This window comes from Prionailurus viverrinus, chromosome C1 (assembly GCF_022837055.1).
Source record: "Prionailurus viverrinus isolate Anna chromosome C1, UM_Priviv_1.0, whole genome shotgun sequence".
Classification (NCBI taxonomy): Eukaryota; Metazoa; Chordata; class Mammalia; order Carnivora; family Felidae; genus Prionailurus; species Prionailurus viverrinus.
The window spans coordinates 149,703,640-149,724,616 of NC_062568.1; the positions used below are offsets into that span (position 1 = coordinate 149,703,640).

The 20,977-nt window shown below is 39.4% G+C and overlaps 1 protein-coding gene across 2 annotated transcripts in view; it reads right to left on the bottom strand.

Moving 5' to 3' along the window:
• AK5 (adenylate kinase 5) overlaps positions 1-18,706 on the bottom strand; it is a 258,183-nt gene extending 239,477 nt beyond the window's left edge. The window contains exons 1-5 of one of the 2 annotated variants that reach the window (XM_047871638.1): positions 18,033-18,706; positions 13,541-13,727; positions 7,739-7,906; positions 3,289-3,458; positions 3,073-3,186 (exon numbers count right to left, since the gene is read on the bottom strand). In XM_047871638.1, coding sequence (XP_047727594.1) covers positions 3,073-3,186; positions 3,289-3,458; positions 7,739-7,906; positions 13,541-13,727; positions 18,033-18,092 — 699 coding nt within the window. In that variant the 5' untranslated portion in view covers positions 18,093-18,706. The remainder of the gene's footprint in view (positions 1-3,072; positions 3,187-3,288; positions 3,459-7,738; positions 7,907-13,540; positions 13,728-18,032) is intronic. The other variant, XM_047871639.1, reaches the window with a different exon arrangement.
• Positions 18,707-20,977: the final 2,271 nt, after the last annotated feature.

Below are 20,977 nucleotides of genomic sequence, written 5' to 3' on the forward strand. Positions count from 1 at the left end.
TGTTCCTGAGTTGTACCTTTATAATAATCCCCTACATGTATGTAAAGCATTTTCCTGAGTTGGCATCAAAACTGACAAGGGTGTTGTGGGAACCCCAGAATTTGTAGGTGATCGGACAGAAGTACAGGTGGCCCTTGGACCTTGTGTCTGACCTCTGAAGTTCAGGCAGTCTCATGGGACTGAGCACTTAACCTCTAAGGTCCATACTAACTTGGATATTTAGCATCAGAGTTGAATTCAATATCAGATATCTCGTTGGTATTGAGGTCTGGAGAACTGGTATGGAAAATCTGCACACGTTTGGTGTCAGAAATGATACCAGAAAAAAAAAGGCACCACAAGAGCTCACGCCTACATAGGACATGGAATAATTAGGGCTGACCCTAACAGTTTGCTTTACATAAACACCTTAAGCTTTGCCTCTGCACCCTCTGAACTCTGGCAGCTCAGTCATGGGGGCATCAACCTCAGCACAACTGTTCTGCTTATAGAGGTCAAAATCCTCTAGACTATTACAATGCCAACCTAAGAAAGATGTTAAATTGGACTTTTCCAGCCTCAAATGTATGGTTGAGAACAGTAAATGCAAGTGACTGCATATTCTACAGAGAGATACCTGACTGTCCTATAGAACTTCCTAACAGGTGTCCCCAACCAGTATTGTGATGCTTGGCCCATCACCTGAGGCTGTATGAGAGAAGGTGGAGATAGGTCAGGAATCCAGAGAGTTGCTGGAGAGTTATGTATTTCTCGCCCCTTGCCCACTACCGGCCCCACCATAAGCCACAATGGGAAGAATTTCAGGAGTCTGAGACATCACTTTGGGTTTCTGAGGCTGAATCAGGCCCAAGCAGATATATGTTAAACTGAATAAAAAACTGAAATTTTTATTTTATATTGGACTGGTTTTTTTTATTAAATTTTTTTTTCCAGCTTTACTGAGATGTAATTGTGGTCTGGGCTTTTTAATACCAGAAAGCAACACTATCTGTTAATATTTTAAAGTGACCAGGAGAGCTTTGAGGTCTGCCTGAGTTATTATTCAAGGGAGACGAGAGAGATTCACAGTATATTTGAAAGGCAATAGAGAGAAAAAAATCAAGAAGCTTTTTCTGCTTGTGGCTGCCAAACGCATGTCATTCAATACATAGTTTGAGTGGCTTTGAGTGGGAATGCCTGCCTGGCTATCATGCTTCCACCAATAGCCAAGAATCATGCAGAACGGCTGCCATAGCACCCATTTTCAACAGCAACATCAGGTGACACAACAGCAACAACGAAAAAATTGATTTTTCTAGTTTTTCTCTTGTCAGGGATGGAGCAATTAGACCAAGCCCTTAAACTGAGAAAGCATCAGAGGTCCTGGACTACTGTGGGGAGAGGAAAGCCTGAAGAGGGGAGAAAGACACTCCAGCACAACAGATGTCCCCAAACAGTCAACCTGAATATTCAAAGAGAGGCTTTATGAAGCTGTCTTCTGGCCTTGAACTGCCTAAATCCATACTTCTTTTATATAATACATAAATTTACATCTTATTTGACTTTGTATCCTCTGATATAATATCTGTAATATGTTAAAAGCCTATTTAAATAAGTAAGAAAAGATAAACAAGTTCAGACACAAAATAGGCAAAGGAAAGCAGATGATTCACACAAGAAATACAAATGGTCAGTAGAGTATCTGAAAATATACTTTAGTAGTAACTTAAGAAATGTACATTTAAAAGCTGAAAGACTACTGTTTCTTACTTATCAGGTTGGCAAAAATCTTAAATATGAATTGTATCCAGTTGGAAAGGGTCTGGAGAAATTTACTCTCGCTCAATATTGATGGGACTATAACTTAGAAAAAACTTTTTGGAGGACCATTTGGAAATAGCCATGAAAAATTTTAAATGCATTTGTATATGACCATACACACATGTGCACACATGGGTGTGTGTGTGTTTAACATACAGAATATGGCCTAGATGGATATATAACAAGCTTTATAGTATTTCTATTTCTCAGGAGAGAATGGAAGTAGGGTATGGAATGGAAGTAGGGTATCAATGGACGTTTACTTTTTTTAAAAAATTTTTTCATGTTTATTTATTTTTGAGAGAGAGAGACAGAGTGGGAGCCGGGGAGGGGCAGAGAAAGAGGGAGACACAGAATCTGAAGCAGGCTCCAGGCTCTGAGCTGTCAGCACAGAATGTGACGCGGGGCTCGAACCCACGAACTGTGAGATCATGACCTGAGCCGAAGTCGGATGCTTAACCGACTGAGCCACCCAGGCACCCCAATGGACGTTTACTTTTTTTTTTTTTCAATATATGAAATTTATTGCCAAACTGGTTTCCATACAACACCCAGTGCTCATCCCAAAAGGTGCCCTCCTCAATACCCATCACCCACCTCCCCTCCCTGCCACCCCCCCTGGACGTTTACTTTGTACACCAGGACTTAACATTTTGATGACCACATGTTATTTTTGTAATTAAAATTTTTATATGAAAAACCAATCACCTTGGCTTTTCAAAGAGTAAATATACAAAGTATTTTAAGTGATTTATTTCCCTTAAAGATATATGTATTAGGTTTTGAGCGTGCATGGTCTACTGAAATTTGTGTAAATTTGGGCAAACTGAACCCTACCTTGTAATAGGTATGTGGTTTAGTATTTTACACCCCAGTGAAGAGGGCTTCCTTATTTAGTAACAATGTAGATATAGGGTGATGTTTTATTTTTGCTGGGCAGTATGGAACAAGCTTGTTTTAAGTAATTAAAGATTTTAAAAGATCTTAGAAAAAGTATTTTGAAATAAAATTTAGAGAGATTTGCATTTTTTAATAAAAATAACAAATTCTATTATTAGTTTATATCTCTTCTTTTTTGGGAGAGACTGTCTCCAATTTTTAGGCATGACTGCCAAGGAAATGACCTTCTGCCAACCCATACTGGGTACTTGCCTGTCTGAAGACCAGAATTCACTCAGAATAACAGCACATCTTCCAAGAAATCTTTTTTTTTTTTAACCTCAAAATTTTATACAAAAGTGGGTCATTTAAAATATAAAAAGACATTCTTACTTGGTCCTCAAAAGATAGAGCCTGGGCAACATCTCTTGGAAATCCATCGATAACAATGCCCTCTTCATCAGGTATTTGCATCAATTTCTGTTTTATCTCTGTAATTGTTGTTTCCTTTTATAAATAAAAAAATATAAAAAACCACAGTTAGTTAAACTTGCACTCACAACTGGTATAAAAATCTTTGCAGAATAGAAACAAATTACACAGCAATACCTGTGGGGCCAATTCTCCAGTTGTAATTATTTTGGCAATAAGACTCCATTTCCTATTGCTGCTGGTACTGTGGATCTTCTTTCTCAGTAATTCTCCCACCGAAATGTATTGGAATCCATAACGTTCTGCGATTTTCAAACTTTGAGTACCCTTTCCACTTCCTGGACCACCTACCATTTAAAACAGGCAACATTGTGACCTTCTGATACAATAAGAAACTCCTTTTTGTACAACTAACTCCACCTTGAGATGCAGAATCTAGATCATAGTAGCAGGGTGGGCAACTTTACACCTGTGCCATTCTCAGCATTAACCTCTAAATGCAGAGCAAGTATAGGCTTAGCCAAGGAAAGCACAGAATTATGATCAACTTTATTAGATGAAAAAGACACCTTTTCCTTCACCTATTTTAGTAGATAACTAATTTAGAAAATTGGGCAATGCATTTAAAAGAAATAATTTCTTGGTCTTCTATGTGAAAATCTCATCTTTTTTCCCTCTCTAATCAAAGAAAAACCTAAGAGATACAAGAGACAATGATCAAAATAACAGAAATGTGTTCGGTGCCAACAGGGAGCGACATTTAGTGAAATGTAACAATTATTTTTCAAACCAATATTGGTTTGACACAACTTATTTAAAATTTTTTTTAAATTTTTTTTTCAACGTTTATTTATTTTTGGGACAGAGAGAGACAGAGCATGAACGGGGGAGGGGCAGAGAGAGAGGGAGACACAGAATCGGAAGCAGGCTCCAGGCTCCGAGCCATCAGCCCAGAGCCCGACGCGGGGCTCGAACCCACGGACCGCAAGATCGTGACCTGGCTGAAGTCGGACGCTTAACCGACTGCGCCACCCAGGCGCCCCTTAAAAATTTTTTTAACTCTGTTCCTGTGTCTCCTTGCTTCATCTCCTTTAAATTCCCAAGAAGTTTTATGCGATGAATATGCAGAGTGGATGGAATAGGTCCTTAGAACAACTTCATAGAGCTCATGATAATTTTGATTGCGTGATACATTAGTATGAGATAATTAACATTTTGCAACCTTATTCAATACTAATCATTGGTAATCATCATTTATTTTTTAGAAGCTTAAGTACTAAAATAATTATAAAATATATACCTCAGATTTTATTTCCAATCACATTAGATTAATTTATATTTCCAAACAACCTAGACTGACTGGAATCTAAAGTCTGAACAAATTTCTAAATAAAGCACATAGCAATCAGCACAGTCTGATTTTGATTTATTACTTCTTGATGATTATCAAAATGAAATATTTTCAAGTACTTAAGCATAAGTTATTGATGGTAGACAAAATGTTTTTAAAGGTCAACGTCTAATAAGTAATGAACTGTTTTGGTAATATTCACTGAAAATAATTATAATTTATTAAGCAATATTGAAAATAAAAATTCAATAGAAAAGTGAGTTGATATTTTCCCTACTAATTCAATATGTCAAGTTTTGGCAGGGATTAGAAGTCATTTAATACATAATTACTTAGTGATTAATTTGTGCAAATAATGTAAGTAAAAAAGGACAGGTGTTTTGTTTTTTATAAGAGGGGTTCTGAGTGGGTAGACTTGCCTGTCCAGGGCTTATTTCCTCTTTAAAAATTTTAAAGTGCAGGGGCGCCTGAGTGGCTCAGTCGGTTAAGCATCCGACTTCAGCCCAGGTCATGATCTCGCAGTTTGTGAGTTTGAGCACCGCGTCGGGCTCTGTGCTAATAGCTCAGAGCCTGGAACCTGCTTCAGATTCTGTGTCTCCCTCTCTATTTGCTCCTCCTCTGCTCACACTCTGTCTGTCTGTCTCTCTCTAAAAAAATAAACATTAAAAAATTTTTTTTTAATGCAGAATTCTAAGATCAACTAATGAGAATCATTTCTTAACACCCATACCAACTAATGTACGGCTTTCACTTTTTTATTGCTTTATGAACCTTAGGATAGGAATTTGTTTACATTTTTAACCACTCCCTTTCTAAGAAACTCTAAATCTTATCCTATTAGATTTAATATTATGAACTACTCCTAAATTAAATTCATTACTTTGTAAAATTTTGGTTATCTGTGCCAAGAAGGCTAACTGTAAAAAAAAGTCTGCATCACCAGAAGGGAAATTTTCTTTATTTGAATGTAACACCATGTGGGTATCTGTACCTCTTCCACTCCTTTTTTAGGCTAGTACTAATAAAAATTTGTAAGATTCAGGTACAATTATTTTATAATTTCTCAAAAGTCATAAAATTGCCCCAATTTTCTCAGATGGATTTGGCTTTTCCTTTCTTGTAATATCTCAATGCTCTAAAAGTTATTTACACTCATTGGTTCTGCATCATTCTTGGAATACATAAAACTTTATAGTGTATAAGTGTAAAACCAGAATCACACTTGTGGGAAGCAAATTGATTTTACTGAGTAAAAAAGATCTGTGGAGTTCTTCAAAGCGGAGGAGGTTTGAAGCATTTATATCTTCTTCAAAGATCTTAGTTTACTGAAATATTTTAGTCATTTTCATATAAGATTCGCAATACAGAAAAAATTCACATATGTGTTGTTTTACTCGAGAGCATTTTGGTATTACACCTTTTTCATGTACAATCAAGCCTCCATTTGTTTGTCTAATTAATAATCATCAATATTTTAGTAACAGCAAAAAGAAAAATAAAATTGAAAGAATATTTCATTATCAAATTGTGAAATAATTTCCAATTATTCTTCACCTGTAGCATAAAGCATTTCTTCATCTTCTGGGTAAAGACCTCAAGCTTTTTTTTTTTTTTTTAATGTGTTTATTTATTTTTAAGAGACAAAGAGAGAGAGTGCAAAAGCAGGTGAGGGGCAGAAAGAGAGAGAGAGACACAGAATCAGAGCAGGCCCCGGGCTCTGAGCTGTCAGCACAGAGTCTGACGCGGGGCTCAAACACATGAACCATGAGATCATGACCTGAGCCAAAGTTGGACGCTCAACCGATTGAACCACCCAGGCACCCCGGACATCAAACTTTTAAGCACACAATGCACAAAAATCCATTTTCAAGAATAGAAAGAGATTTATGGCAAACGGTGGCTACCATACGCTATAAGAATAATGACTTTAAAAAACCCAGTTTCTATACCGTCTTTCTACAGGGGTGCCTGGGTGGCTCAGTTGGTGAAGTATCCAACTTCGGCTTGGGTCATGATCTCATGGTCCATGAGTTCGAGCCCCATGTCGAGCTCTGTGCTGTCAGTTCAGAGCCTGGAACTTGCATTGGATTCTGTGTCTCCTTCTCTCTCTGCCCCTCCCCCACTAACGCTCTGTCTCTCTCAAAAAATGAATAAACATTAAAAAAAATTATACTGTCTTTCTACAACATTATTTTAAACAGTTAAGGGCTAAATATATTTGCAGTTTCATTTTCATTACATTTAGAGATGTACCAATGTCACTCCTTCTAGTCTGGTGAACTTAGATTCTTGTTATAGCTTGGTGTATTTATTTGCATGCTTTCTTCCTAATTGTCATCATCATTATATCTTCTGGAAACAGTACTTCTTTACATGGGGCAGTATTCATTTGCCCTCTATTAACAATTACTGACTAGAATAGCTTTGAACATTTCACACTGGATTTTTGCTTTTGGTCATCTCTGTGAAAGCTGAGTCAAATTGGAAAGTGAGACAATGATCACATATTTACGTGTTCACAGGTCTTTTCATGATTTTTACAGATTTTGAGGAAGTTGGGATTTGCAAGAACAGTCAAAAATGCAATTTACGAAAATTAAACATTTTGCATATCTGTTTTTTGTGCAATGGTAGCAGATTGATATTTTCATACTTATTCATAGAAATAATTTTAAAAATTAACTGTTATTATTATTTTGATAAATACTCAAATGGTAGGTGCTCTGTAAAACACTATGCTACTAGATTTGCTGGTCTGAAACATCAAAATTCAGACTTTATTTTAGGTGCCAATTTGCTACAATGATGATTCATTTATATGTGTCTTTACCAACATATTATTATTATTTCCCTTTAAGGTTAATAGTGAATAAAAATTCAATATGTTGAGTAAAAAGATAAAAAAGCCACATCGTGTTTAGAAAACTTCTACTGGATTCAGTTATATATGTTAAAAATTAAACAGACGAAACCATAGGACAATAAATATTGAAGAGATTAATACTTTCAATTCATTGTAGACAATTTCTAGGACATTGTAATGAGAGTCTATAAAAGTGTAATAGGCATTAGATTATATAATTATAACAATTCTGTTTTATGAAAAATTACACTAAAATATTTCCATCTACTGTCTCTTGCGCTTTTGTTTCTATTGTTTGTCATTATCCAACTCAGTATTTGCAAATAAACATAATAATAAACGTAATTTCTTGAAATGTAAACATATAAGCAAAGATAGCAATAGTATAAGAATTTTACTTTCTGTCCTCATACCTATGACAAGTATGATTTTTGGTCGAGGTCTAGTAGGATCAAAAACATCATACTCCTCAATTAACTCTGCAGTCTCGGAGAGGTCTGTATCACTTTCTATGGAGAATTGATGGATTGGAGGGAGACGATCATACCGCCGATATGGAAAGTTTGAATTTTCAGGCATCACTGCAAAAGAGTAAGATAACTTTGAAACGGGAAAAAAAGCATAATAAAACAGATTTTGTACTAGCCAATTAGCAGAAGAAAAATTTTAAACTAAATGAGTTTGATTTTTTCAACTGAAGAAGACCCTATCCTACAAGTGGTCTGCAAACTTTTCTTAAAGGGCCAGACATTCAATATGTTGAGATTTGAACAGTCTCATACTCAAGTTGCTATGGTAGCAGAAAAGTGATCAAAGACAATATATAAACAAATGGATGAGCTTGTGTTTCAATAAAACTTTATTTATAAAACCAGGTAAGGAGCCTGACTCAGGGCATGGGTCATAGTTTGCCAACCCCTGTTCTGGAGGAACCTTCTTAAGCACTGCCTAATCTTACTTGATAGTTTGTATACATCCTGATCTCTGCAAATGGTGCTCCCTACAGTTTGTAGTATAGAATCTCACAACTCTCACAAGTTCACAGCCGCTAACTCGTTATTAGCTAACAGCTAACGTGTTGTTCAAGGCTCAACTGTGGTTCACGTGGTCATGGCTCCTTCCTTCCTCACCCTAAGTGTCAGTACTCTGGGAGGCACAGAGAAGCCCTAATTACCCAAAAGGCACCTGCACAAAAGAGACAGCAAGTCACTTGGTCTTCCATGAGGGATTTGGCTGTCGGGACTACTGGATTTTAGCATGGCATAATGCTCACATCTCTTTCTGGGGTGTTGATCAGGTAAAACTGTTCATTCTCTGTTGATACAATAAATGAGCTCATTGACTGCTAACCCATTGGACTCACTTCAGTTCTGTGAAAAGAGTAATCTGAAATGATAGTGATTATTCTTTAGAAAATTCTAGAAAGGGTGTATGATAGGAAAGGTACTGACAACGGTATCCTGTTCTGCCTCGAAATTGAATTGCTACACCCAACACCGGGCAAAACTCTCAGCATTATCCTCAATTAGTTTCTTCCCTCACCACTCATATCTACTGCCATAGACTTTATCTCTAAAATGTATCCCAAATGCATATACTTTTCTCCATCTCCACTATTACAACTTTTCCCCAACCACCATCATTTACCTGGACTACTGTTAAAGACTCTTTACTGGTCTGCCTACTTACAAGCTTGTGCCCACAATCCACTGCCTGAAATACTCTTCCTGATGCCATCCTATGGCTGCCTGCTGCTTACCATTCACACCTCAGCTCAAATGACACCTTCTATCATATGACTTTACTGACTTTTTAATCTCGAATAGTTAACTTCAAGGACATCACTCTAGTAATGCTCTACACAGCATCTACTACTTCATCATCTGAAAGGTGTCTATTAATTCATTGTTTGTCTTTTCCCATTAGAATGTTCAGTTCCAGGAAGGAGGGTCCTTACTTATCTGGAACCATATCCCTGGGATCTAGAACTATCTTGGCACATAGTCAGTGTCCAATAAATATTTGTTGAATTAGTAACAAAGACAATAGCCTTGCTGAAATAGTTGGTTTCCCATAAAGGAAAGCCAGAAGATGGGTAGGCAGAGTGTGGCCACAGGGTGGAGGGCCTTGACCACCAGGGTAAAGGGTTTAGCTTCAATCTAGTAGAAAGCCAGTGGAGATTTGGGGGATGGGTGGGTAGAGAAGTGACATAATAAGATATGAAATACATTTTTTAGGAAGATTAATCTGGTGGTGGTTAGAATAAATTTAAGTGGGGAGATAAAGAGAAGAAAGAATAGCAGCCAGGAGTCAGCAGGGGTCAGGAGTAACAGGTGAGAAATGAAGGCTTCAGTTGGAGGAGCAGCATGAGAAATGACATGAGTGGTTGGGTATGAAGAATATGGTTAGGGTTGGGATCTGTGACATGAAAGGAGGTGACAGTCCAAAAAACAATTGCCAGGGTTCAAGTCTAAATGAAAAAAAAAGAACACATTGCATTTAATATGCCATCTTTCTGCTCTCTCTTTTCTGATCCAGAAATAGTGGGCTTCTACATCATAGCCTCTTCCTCTATGTTAGGAACTCCTGTTCTCTGTTCCCTGGTATATACTCAAACTCCTCCATCCTTCTCTAGCTAACACCTACTCAGCTTTCTGTCTCCAAGCATTAGCATATCAGTTCTTCCAGGAAGCCTACCCTGAACCCTAGCCTAGGTTGGATCTATTTCCCTGTTAATATGGTTGATTTTATAGCGTATGGTATTTTCTATAGCACCCATTGTACTTCTGTTTACATATGTTTTCACCATTAATATTTTTTATTCCATAGTCAAAATAATCACCAACTTCATCATTTTTATTTTAAAAATTTTTCCTGATTAATATAATTTTATACAAATTCTTAACAAAATAACCTCAGCATTATATTCTATACCAAATTTTTATGTATATATATATCATATATATAATGCATATGCATCAGAATTGTATAGGGTGTCTATCTATACTCCTACAGTATTTACGAAGCATTTCTTTTTAATTTCTTTTAAAATTTTATTTTTTGTTTTTCAATTGAAGTATCCTTAACATAGTGTTATATTAGTTTTAGGTTTACAATGTAATGATGCAATAATTCTATACATTTCTCAGTGCTCAGCAAGACCAGTAGACTCTTAATCCCTTTATCTATTTTATCCATTCCCCCCCCCCCCCCCCATCACCTCCTCTCTAGCGATCATCAATTTTTGTCTGTGCTTAGGAGTTTGGTTTTTTGTTTGTCTTTTTTTCTTTGTTAGTTTGTTATGTTTTAAATTCCACATATGTTTTAAATTCCACAAATCATACAGTGTTTGTCTTTCTCTGTCTGGTTTATTTCACTTAGCATTATACCCTCTAGGTCACTGCATGAAGGCAGGTACCATGTTTGTTCTTTCTTGGTGGCTGCATCCTCAGTCCTAAAAGAATGACAACAGTAGTGCTCAATAAATGGTCATTTTAATGCTCAACTGACTCATTGACTGACTTCATGGAAATAAGAAAAGGAGAAGGGAGCGCAGGTACTGAAGCAAATATGCTACACTTGTTTTTAAACATCTTGAGTATAAGATGACAATGAGATATTCCAGAACAGAAGCTCTATGGACATTTGGAACTTTGGGACTAGAACTCTTATTTATAACAAATTATTTGTTCAATTGTTTGGCAGGAAAAAAAAAGATGCTTATCTCACATGTATAGTAAAATCCTTTAAAGAAGTATCAGTTAACAATTTATCCTTGCTTTTTATCATATTTTTATGTATGAAAGTAATTTGCCTAAATGGTTAAAATGTTTTATTTCATAGAATAATTTTTCATGGTATTATATATTAGCACAGCTATGTCAATATTTCAGCAAAGTATACATGAATCACCTTTTATTTCTACAAATAATCATGCTTTAAGTTACTGGGAACTTACCAGTTTTCTTTAACTTAATAATATATCCCGTAAATTATAGCTAAAACTTACATAGCACAAGTGTGTAAACCATTTGATAAAGTAAATTTTATTACAGAAAAGTCTATTTAGAAACCATTTTCTGTCTTTTAGCATGTGTCCTAGATATAGGAAGGTAATAAGACATTCTTGTCATCATAATACATTGAAAGGTTCTATTTGATGATTAATTAAAAGATCTCTGAGTAGGAATTCTGGTAAAGTATTATTAAGTACGGAGATTCTAAAATTAACAAACAATTTTAATTCTAATTAAAGTTAAATCCACATTTTCCATTCCTGTTTAAGCTTATCCTGCTAAATCAGGAGCTCCAACTTGTCATTTGTGTGCCCAATATAGCCTCATAGACGGGTTTTGTTCAGCTAAACATTTTCCCAAAATTTGTACATGACTGCCTTTAGACAATGACTGTTCTAATTTGACCACAGTCCCCACTGTTCCCTATTACACACTTGGTCTGCCTGGCTTCTATGTATCATCAAGTCAAATAAGTATAAAATAGAAGCATTCAGGCTTCATTTTGTTGCAAAACAGTCACTTTGTACACCCAGGCTGAGAGCCACTTTTTTATTAAGGGAATGTTATATGCTGTTAGATTTAAATTTTAAAAGGCAAGAATATTTTAGACTAACTCCAGTAATACCTGAGGTTTGTTAGTGCTTTAAGGCTAAACCTTAAAGCGGCTCCCTAAACTTATCTCACTTGATTTAACAAGGGCATGGGGCATGTATTTAAGATTGAGCCAGGTTCCACCAGTACGACAACACCCTGGGAAGTAAGTTAGCTGTCTTGGGAAAGTATATGAACACTTCAAGCCCATGAAAACATCATTTTGTTCACTGAAGCAGAAATTTACTAAGTGGTGTGCCCCAGTGGTAACTGGCACTTAACACTCAGGCCTACATGACCAAGTGATGATTCCTGCATGAAGATGTCTCTGAAAAAATGTTGTTTCTGCTTACCCTTTCTGTATGTTTCTTTCTTTTTTAAAAAATTTTTTTAAAATGTTTATTCATTTTTTGAGAAAGAGATGGAGACAGAGCATGAGTGGGGGAGGGGCAGAGAGAGCGGGGGGGGGGGGGGGGGGGAGACAGAATCCCAAGCAGGCTACGGGCTCTGAGCTGTCAGCACAGAGCCCGACGTAGGGCTCAAACCCACGAACTACGAGATCATGACCGAGTGAGACATTTAACTGACTGAGGCACCCAGGCACCTCTCTGAGTGTGTTTCTTAAAAATTAACACACTATGTCTTTTCCCCACACTACATGCAAATAAAATCTAAGTGACCCATGTAAATAAAACAAACTAAGGCTTATCTCCCTTTTGTATTTACTACAAACACTATAATACTTGTATTACAAATACTTCAAATTCTGTCTGTCTGGCTAAAACTTTTCACGGCACAATTTTTGAAAATGGTGCAAATTTTGAAAATGTAATGATCTTGGCCACTGGGAAAGAATAAATTTAGTTTCCCTTGATTGGAAACAAAATTTCACTTTACACATACTATTATACTTCTCGATTTCATCCAGAGTCTAAAGGCTGGTTGGCTGATGTTGAACCACTAATTTTGATAAGCATGTATTTCAGAAAGCTATCAGAATATACTATGAACCTCCTCTAGTGAACTCTAATTCTTAGTTCCAAACTATTCCTAAAATTGCTAGACAAGTTCATGTGTTCTACTTCTTTTATAGCAGCTAAATGCCTAGTCTAATGTATTGAATTCAATAGCTGCATAAAAAATACTTGTTGGATTAACTAGTATAAACTTAACATGCATTTATGCGGATGCATTAATATGAACTCTGAGTTAGGAAACACATTATTCCAAGCTCTTCCCAGCTAATAAAAAAATGTTGAATTGTTACAGAATAACAGTTTTGTCTATCCATTTATTTGGGAAAATCTTATTTGCAATGTTAAGAAAAATTCAGTTCGCTAATGTAATTCATTTTGCAAAATATTGAAGGTAGAAGTATACAATTTCATTAAGCCTTTAGGGAAGTGCTGGACAGTGGTATGTGATTTTGTTCATCTTATCACAGAGGCGATTAGAATTAGGAGCAGAGAGAGTGTAATCATGTTCCAGGGCCAAGTATCTTTCCAGGTTTTTAGAAACATAATAAATTAAATAAGTGCCTACAGTCTATATGGTATGTTTTAAAGAGAACTGCTGTAACTGTAAACTATTATTCTACATATACATTACCATTTCTTAGAAAGGATCTCCGTGATTGTCCTCCATTGAGCGGAGGTAAGGTCTTCTTTTCCTGGCTGACAAATGTATCCCACTTCACCTTGTCGCAGCCGCCTAATTCCTTGACTTTCTTTAAACAACTTTCCAAGTACTCTACTGGGTCTTCAGGCTTAGAACACATCAGTCCATTCAAAAGGCTCTGAAATACAACAACAAAATATGCCCACATAAAATATGCTTTCAAACTACCTTTGTTAAAATAGTGTATGTCTCATTGTTAAATTCTGGGTTGTTTTTGTTCTTTGCATTTTTTTTTTTAACGAACACGATTTGATTGAGTAATTAAGATAACCCCTAAATTCTTGACCAATTAACTTTTAGCTCAGCATTTTCTGCCTTTTAAACAATTCAGGCAACTACACAGTTTAAAATGGAGGCACCATATCAAAGTCAGATAAAGTGCACTGTGTAAAAATGCTCCAGTCATTATTCATCTTATTTCTACCCAAATTTTTTTTAAAGTAGGATTCATGCCCAGCATGGAGCTCAACACAGGGCTTGAACTTAAAACCCTGAGATCAGGACCTGAGCTGAGATCAAAGACCCGAGCTGAGATCAAGAGTTGGATGCTTACCCAACTAAGCCACCCTGGTGCTCCATTCCTACCCATTCTTAAAGGCTCCAAGCCTCAGTTTCTTCATTTGTAAAATAGGAGTACTAATACCTACTTCAGAGAGTTTTTTAAGGATTAAAAAAATTAATATTTGTAAAGTACATATTAAGGGCCTGGCACATAGTGAATACCCAATAAATATTGGTGATTTTAGTTAATATTATTGTTACCAGGAAGTCTCCCCTAAGCTCCCAGTTTGGGTTGTGGACCTCTTCCTTTGCATTCCATATTACCCAGAAAAAAACATCTTGCCTGTCATTTATACTAAAACCATCAGTTGATGTGTTGGTCTCATATTCCAAACTGTAAACTCTTCAACAACACAGTGTAGGTCTCTTTTATTTTTCAGTCTCTAGCCCCTGACACTGTCTCTGGCACACGGTAGGTACATATTGGACTGTTTTGTAACTAGGAAAAAAAAATGTATTCAAACCATAGCCTCAAGCTTTATTATTTGATCTATAATAAGTCACCACCATATCCATTGACATTACAGAGGAAAAACCTGGTGTCCAATATGTCACATGTACTCATTTCTAAAAATGCTACAAATTTGGAAATGCTGACTCCTGGGAACTGGACTGATGTGTAAAATATTTTCCTTCACAGTATTTCATGGAAAAAAACATAGAGGATTATTATCACCAATATACATTATTAATGCACAACACACACATCCTTTGAAAGGCTGACATCTTTGCTAAATACAGTATTTTATTTTCAGGTTATTCTTGTGCAATTTGCTCCAAGTGGTAGGCAGTTATTCCCAGGTATATTTGTTCTCTCAAATCCCAAATAGTGTGAGTTAGAATGTTCTGAGAAGCTCCACAGCAGAAGGAGAGGAAAATCTAATCTGGGCATTCACATTCAGTTTTTGTGTCATGATCTGTGTTATATACACACAGACACACAGACACACAGACACACAAACACACACATTGTGTTTCACTCCTGACATTGCTCTGTTAATATACTTAACTGTGGCAGTGCTTACTCTGTCTTTGTATGCCTCAGTTTCCCCAATGCACTCTCAACCTTGTGTGGTATTATTATCCCCATTTTATAGATTAGGAAACCATGACATAGAGATATTAGTGAGTTGATCAAGGTTATTCAGCTAGAGACCTGTAGGCCCAGGATTCCAACTCAATATTTTTTTTAAGTTTCTTTATTTTTTTTTTTGAGAGAGAGAGTCAGGGAGAGGCAGAGAGAGGGAGAGAGAGAGAGAAAGAGAGAGAGAGAGAGAGAGAGAGAGAGAGAGAGAGAGAGAATCCCAAGCAGGCTCCACACTGTGTGCACAGAGCCCAACGTGGGGCTGGATCTCACGAACCGTGAGATCATGACCTGAGCTGACATCAAGAGTCAGATGCTTAGCCCACTGAGCCACCCAGGTGTCTCCAAAATCAATGCTTTTGATTCCAAAACTCACATATTCCTCTCTATATATCTTGCAAAAATATGATATGGGATAAAAAGAAAATGCTAGATTATCTGTACCCCATACATAATCCAACTACAATAGGAATCACTCAAGGTCTCTCTTTTTAAAATCCCTATTACAGCCTAAAAAGAGTGAACATACTCAAAGATATTTTTTTTTTACTGGAAAATATATATTTCTAGCCTCCCTAAGCAAATCTGACTCAGATACATGTAGTTGTTTCACAGTATATCTATTCAATAGCAATTACTTAATCTAAAATCTATAGCTGAAGCAGTATTTTTGGTTTGATAGATACCTAATTGATAAACTCTGTATACTTAGAAACTTTGCATACCAATATTGTGATTTGACGGAGAAAATCCAGTTTGGAACCAAAGTATTTGGTTTTGCTGTCTACACTTATCACATGGAGAGCTGCCAGGTTTTACTTCCATCTTGTGCTGGTAAAGCATAGATTCTTACTGGAAGGACGGAGCCTCTGGAGCCTCTGCAGGTCACCACAGTAATCTTCCGTCTTCCAATTGTCCAAGATTGCACTTAAGTACATTGTGTTACTGCATTTCACCTGAAGGAATGGACTTCCTTCTCTGGGTGGGCACTATTTTAAAATATCCCATCCACATGCAGAAAAACAAAACAAAAAGCATAATACCTGAACAAAAACCCCTGCCATTGTGTTTGCATTACACAGTGTAGATTTTCATGAACAAACTATCAAAAATCTGTGGTTACCAAAGAGAAAAACAGTACCCGTATTTATAAAGAAAACAGACATACTATTAAGCAGCACTTTGCCATAAGGAGACAGTCCTGCAGATGTTTCTAATTATTCTTTTAGAAGCACAGAAATGAAATTGATCTCAGTAGTAGTATTTATAACAAAAACCTTCAGCTCTTCATCTGTGTTTACTCTTTGAAAATTAAAAAGGAAAAGAAAAGAAAAGAAAAGAAAAGAAAAGAAAAGAAAAGAAAAGAAAAGAAAAGAAAAAACTCTTTAAGAATCCTACCTACCTCCTAGGACCTGTCCTTATGCAACACCTTCTGATTCTTTCAAGCCTGAGTAACACACTTCCTAGGTTTGGGTATCACACACGAGGCTTGTGCTCAGTGTGTGGTTTACCTGGAAATCTTGGCCTCAGCCCAACCTGAAACTGGTGGCTTACAGAGGTGAGATAAAATGAAGATCTGCAATTATGGTGGCCCATTTTAATGAAAATTTGGGAAAAACGGGCATAAAATTCTTTTTCCAAATGGTGTTTTAAAACTCCTTTTAGCAGAACAGATTCCTCCCTCCCCCCCCAACCCGGAGAAAGAACTCATGACCTTTGGTTTATTGGATCAGTCTACAGTCTATTATCTTTCAGAAATGGGGGGCCAGGTTGGTAGTATGGAATTTCTCCTTTCGGGGCTCCATCTATGAAGCTTGGCTCCCTTCCATTTTTTTTTTTAAACCAAAGAAAAAGCACACAGAATTCAGGAAGATTTCAAAATGCAAATATGGAGAGAAGAAAAGGAAGCAAAAGACTCTGCGATGTAGGCTGAGGTTTAGAACTAACCAAGGTTCCTTTAGTTCATCCCTCAAGCCTCCTCTCCCACATTCCCAAAGTGGTCCCTATCCCCCGGGGTCCTTGGTGGAGATGATGTTGTGATGCGGTCCGAAGACAGAGCAACAGGAGTCATGCCCGCCTTGCCGCTCCCTCTCCGACTTGGTTTCTCTAGGTGGGCTGGAGAAGGCAGGCGAAAGCTACAGCCGGAGAGGCGAGCAAAGAGAATGATCTCTTCCAAGGCAACGGAAAACGTGCTCAGGAGTTCATTCACCGAAAGCGCATAGCAGCGCTGGGTGCCTGCCACCCGGGAGGTAGTGCTGCACTCGACGGGTTTGGATTTGCGTTTTGCATCTTCATCCCTTTTCTCCGAGCTGCTTCCGTCCACACTTCCCCTTCATCGCGGGGTCCTGACCCCGCGGCGTGCGGAGGGGCTAGGGCTCTCGACCCCTACGTTTGAAGTCCCTGCTCGCTCCCGAGCGCCAGCGCACCAGCCTTGGCCTGGCCTAACCCCCAGGGAGTGGGGCCGACGGCTGCCAGCAGCCCACCCTCCACATCCGAGCGGTACGCCGAGGGCAACCTGCTTCCAGAGCTCCGCTGGAAGACTGAAACTTGATCAGTGAGATGCGGGCTTCTGAGCCCAGCCAGCGGACAAGGATCCCGGCAACCCGCTGGAACGGCGACGACCCGGGCAAGCGGGAGAGCGAGCTTCTGCACCCCCCTTCACTTCTGTGCCCCGAGCCAGCAAGGTGGGACGGGGCGCGGCTTCCTCCCCCCAACCCTGGAGCCCCAGAGATGCCTTTCCCCGATCCTCCCGGCCGCCTGCCAGCCTTAGCCCCCTACCTCGAAAAGCTGAGGGATTTCCCTGCGGGCCAGATACTCCTTGGCATCGTTGGTGTTCATGGCTGTGCCGCGCGTGCCTTGGGGCGCGGGTGGGGAGGTTCCCGGGCTGCGGCGACCTGGGCTGGGCTTGACGGGCTCCGCGCAGAACACGGGTGCAGCCCTGGATCTCACCCGCAAACACTCCCACGCTCAGCTCTGCCTGCCCAGGCCAGAGCCCCACTCCGCCTGTCCCCGGGGCCTGTGGTCTCCGCGCTCTCGCCGCCCCCGCCTCGCTGCTGGTCCCCGCGCCGGAGCTGCGGGCTTGGAGCAGCGGCTTTCCCGGCTCCCAGGCAGCGCGGCCACCAGAGGAGGGCGGAGGGAGCGGAGGAGGGCGGACGGCGCGGCGGACGCAAGGCAGCAGCCCGCTTGCCTCTCCGGCTCAGCGCGCCGCGCTCTGCGCCTCCCGGAGCCGGGTCTGCGGCTGCGGCCAGTCACGCTGCGCGGGCGGGCACGGGGTGCGGGGGTGGGGACGGGCGCGCGCTGGGGGCTCTCAGTCACACCCCTCCCAGTCACACAACCGCCGGGGCGCGGCGCTGCCCTAAGCGCGCGGCCAGGGGACGCAGCAACCTGGGACCAGGTGGCCAAAGGAAGAGTCTAGGGGTTCTAGGAACCTGTCCCCCACCCCTGCCCGCCACCACAGAGTTACTCCTGCATCCCCTGGAGTTCTCGGGAAGAAACCTAATTGTTACAGAATTTGTCATGTGTTCCTAAGGTTACCAATCTTTCATCACAGGGAGCTGGAGGTAAGGAGAAAAGGGGATTCCATGGTGTGGAATCCATCCTCTTCAGATAATTTTTAGACTTGGGGTGTTTCTGTCCTTCAGGAAAGTTTTGCTAGCTGCTTTCTAATTTTTCCCCGTCAAGCTCACAGATCCTTACAGATTTCAGTGTAAGGGCATGGAGTGAGGCTGGAATCTTCATTAACAGAAGGATTAATAAGTAGTCAACTAGTTAACCTCCACAGAGAAGAAAGGGAAGGTGGAGGAGAGAAGTGGGTGGTGGGGCGGGGAGAGCTGGAGACCGCTTAAATTGGAAATGTGCTTGGTGGGTGGCCTGGGCACCATCATTAATTGAATCTGAAGGGTGTGTAGTCAGTGGACCGTGGGCCATCAGAGCACCCAGGGGCTGTCTGGTGCACTGAGGCAGCCGTAAGAGTAGAGAACCTTGCTATTAAACACGCCATTATCAAGGTATACCCATCCTCCTCCTAGCTCCCAGGATGACTCATTTCCCCCATTAAGATGTCTTTTCACTGCCTGTTTGAAAGATGGTTTATGCCACCCTGAGAATATGACCTCTGTGTGCAGGGCCTGACACTATGGGAGGGTGTGTGAGATAAAAGGTGGCTCTGATGGCCACTGATACCTGCCAGGGAGAGGAGGAACACTGCGACTGTTTCCCAAAACCAGTGTCTGAATGTCCATTTCATGTGCATCTTTGAAGATCTTTTCTTGATTCCATTTCTTGTCACACAAGGAACTGCCACTGAAGCCTTAACTATAGCTGCAATCCTGTTTTACCCAAGGGAGGGAACTCAAGAATTAACCGAGTCTTGTAAAGTAAATGAAGCTTCCTGAACACTTGTGAAACCATGTCGTATGGTAGCCTTAAATGAGGCAGGTGTTCCAGTTCCACAGAAATTGATTTCTGCCCTCAGAATATACCACAACATTTACAATCCCAGCTTCTGACATCCCTTACCTTATCTGAGAGCAGGTGATGGCCGTAGTTAAACATTGTCTCTTCCCTATGCAACAATGCTTGAAAAGTGCCAGAGTCCATGGCACGAAGCCTACTTTGTGAGCAGGCACAGCTGAGATGAAGCACCTAGGATTTAAGAGGCCACTTTCTGCAGGACCTTTCAAGGTCACCTTTTACAGACAAGAATCTGGCAGAGCACAGCTTACACCCTCTCTCCTAGGGAAGAATGTAACCTAAATAGGTATATAATTCTGAATGCACTTTAGTGTAGCCAGGCAAGGATGCCAACTTGCTTATACGAAGAGAGTGGATAAAGAAGACTGCGTTACACTAAATAAATAGTCTAGAGAGTCTGAAAAACAGTATAAGCATACCTCAGAGATAGTGCAGGTTTGGTTCTAGACCAATGCAATAAGGTGAGTATTGCAAAAAAACAAGTCAAACGAATTTCTTGGTTTCCTAGTGGGTATAAAAGTTATGTTTATGAATATTAAAATGTGTAACAATGTTGTCTAAAAAATAATCTGCATACCTTAATCAAAAATACTTTATTGTTAAAAATACTAACCATCATCCGAGCGTTCAGTGAGTTGTAATCAATGATCACAGATCACCATAACAAATATAAGAATAATAACAAAGTTTGAGATATTGCAAGAATTACCAAAATGTGACACAGAGACATGAAGTGAGCAAATGCTATTGGAAAATGGTGCCAATAGACTTGCTCGACACAGGGTTGCCACAAACATTCAATTTGTTAAAAAAATCACAATAGATGCAAAGCACAAGAAAGCAAGGTGTAATAAAATGAAGTATGCCTGTAACTGGAAATATGGCAAGTTTTCAGGTAGCCTTATGCATTGACAATCAGTGCTTTTCAGTGTGTTCCCGATGTATGAGAAAAGCAAGATATTCATAATTATTCTTGCAAAGGAAGTTGTGGCCACATAGAGAAAGGCTGTGTGAGAGAACTATGGTGCTTAAAAGCCAGGCTGGTGGTTTGGGAGAGGGGAAAGAGAAAGGACAAGGGAAAACAAATACATGCTCGCCATGGGAAAGCTGGTGCATCATTGCCTGGTATGAAATTCTAAATATGAGTATGTGGGGGTTCGTGGCTCATTGCTCCTTGTTTATGTGGCAAGGTATTCCTACAAGCTGTAACAAATCAAGATGATTACTGTATGTCTGGTGTTGCCAGAGAG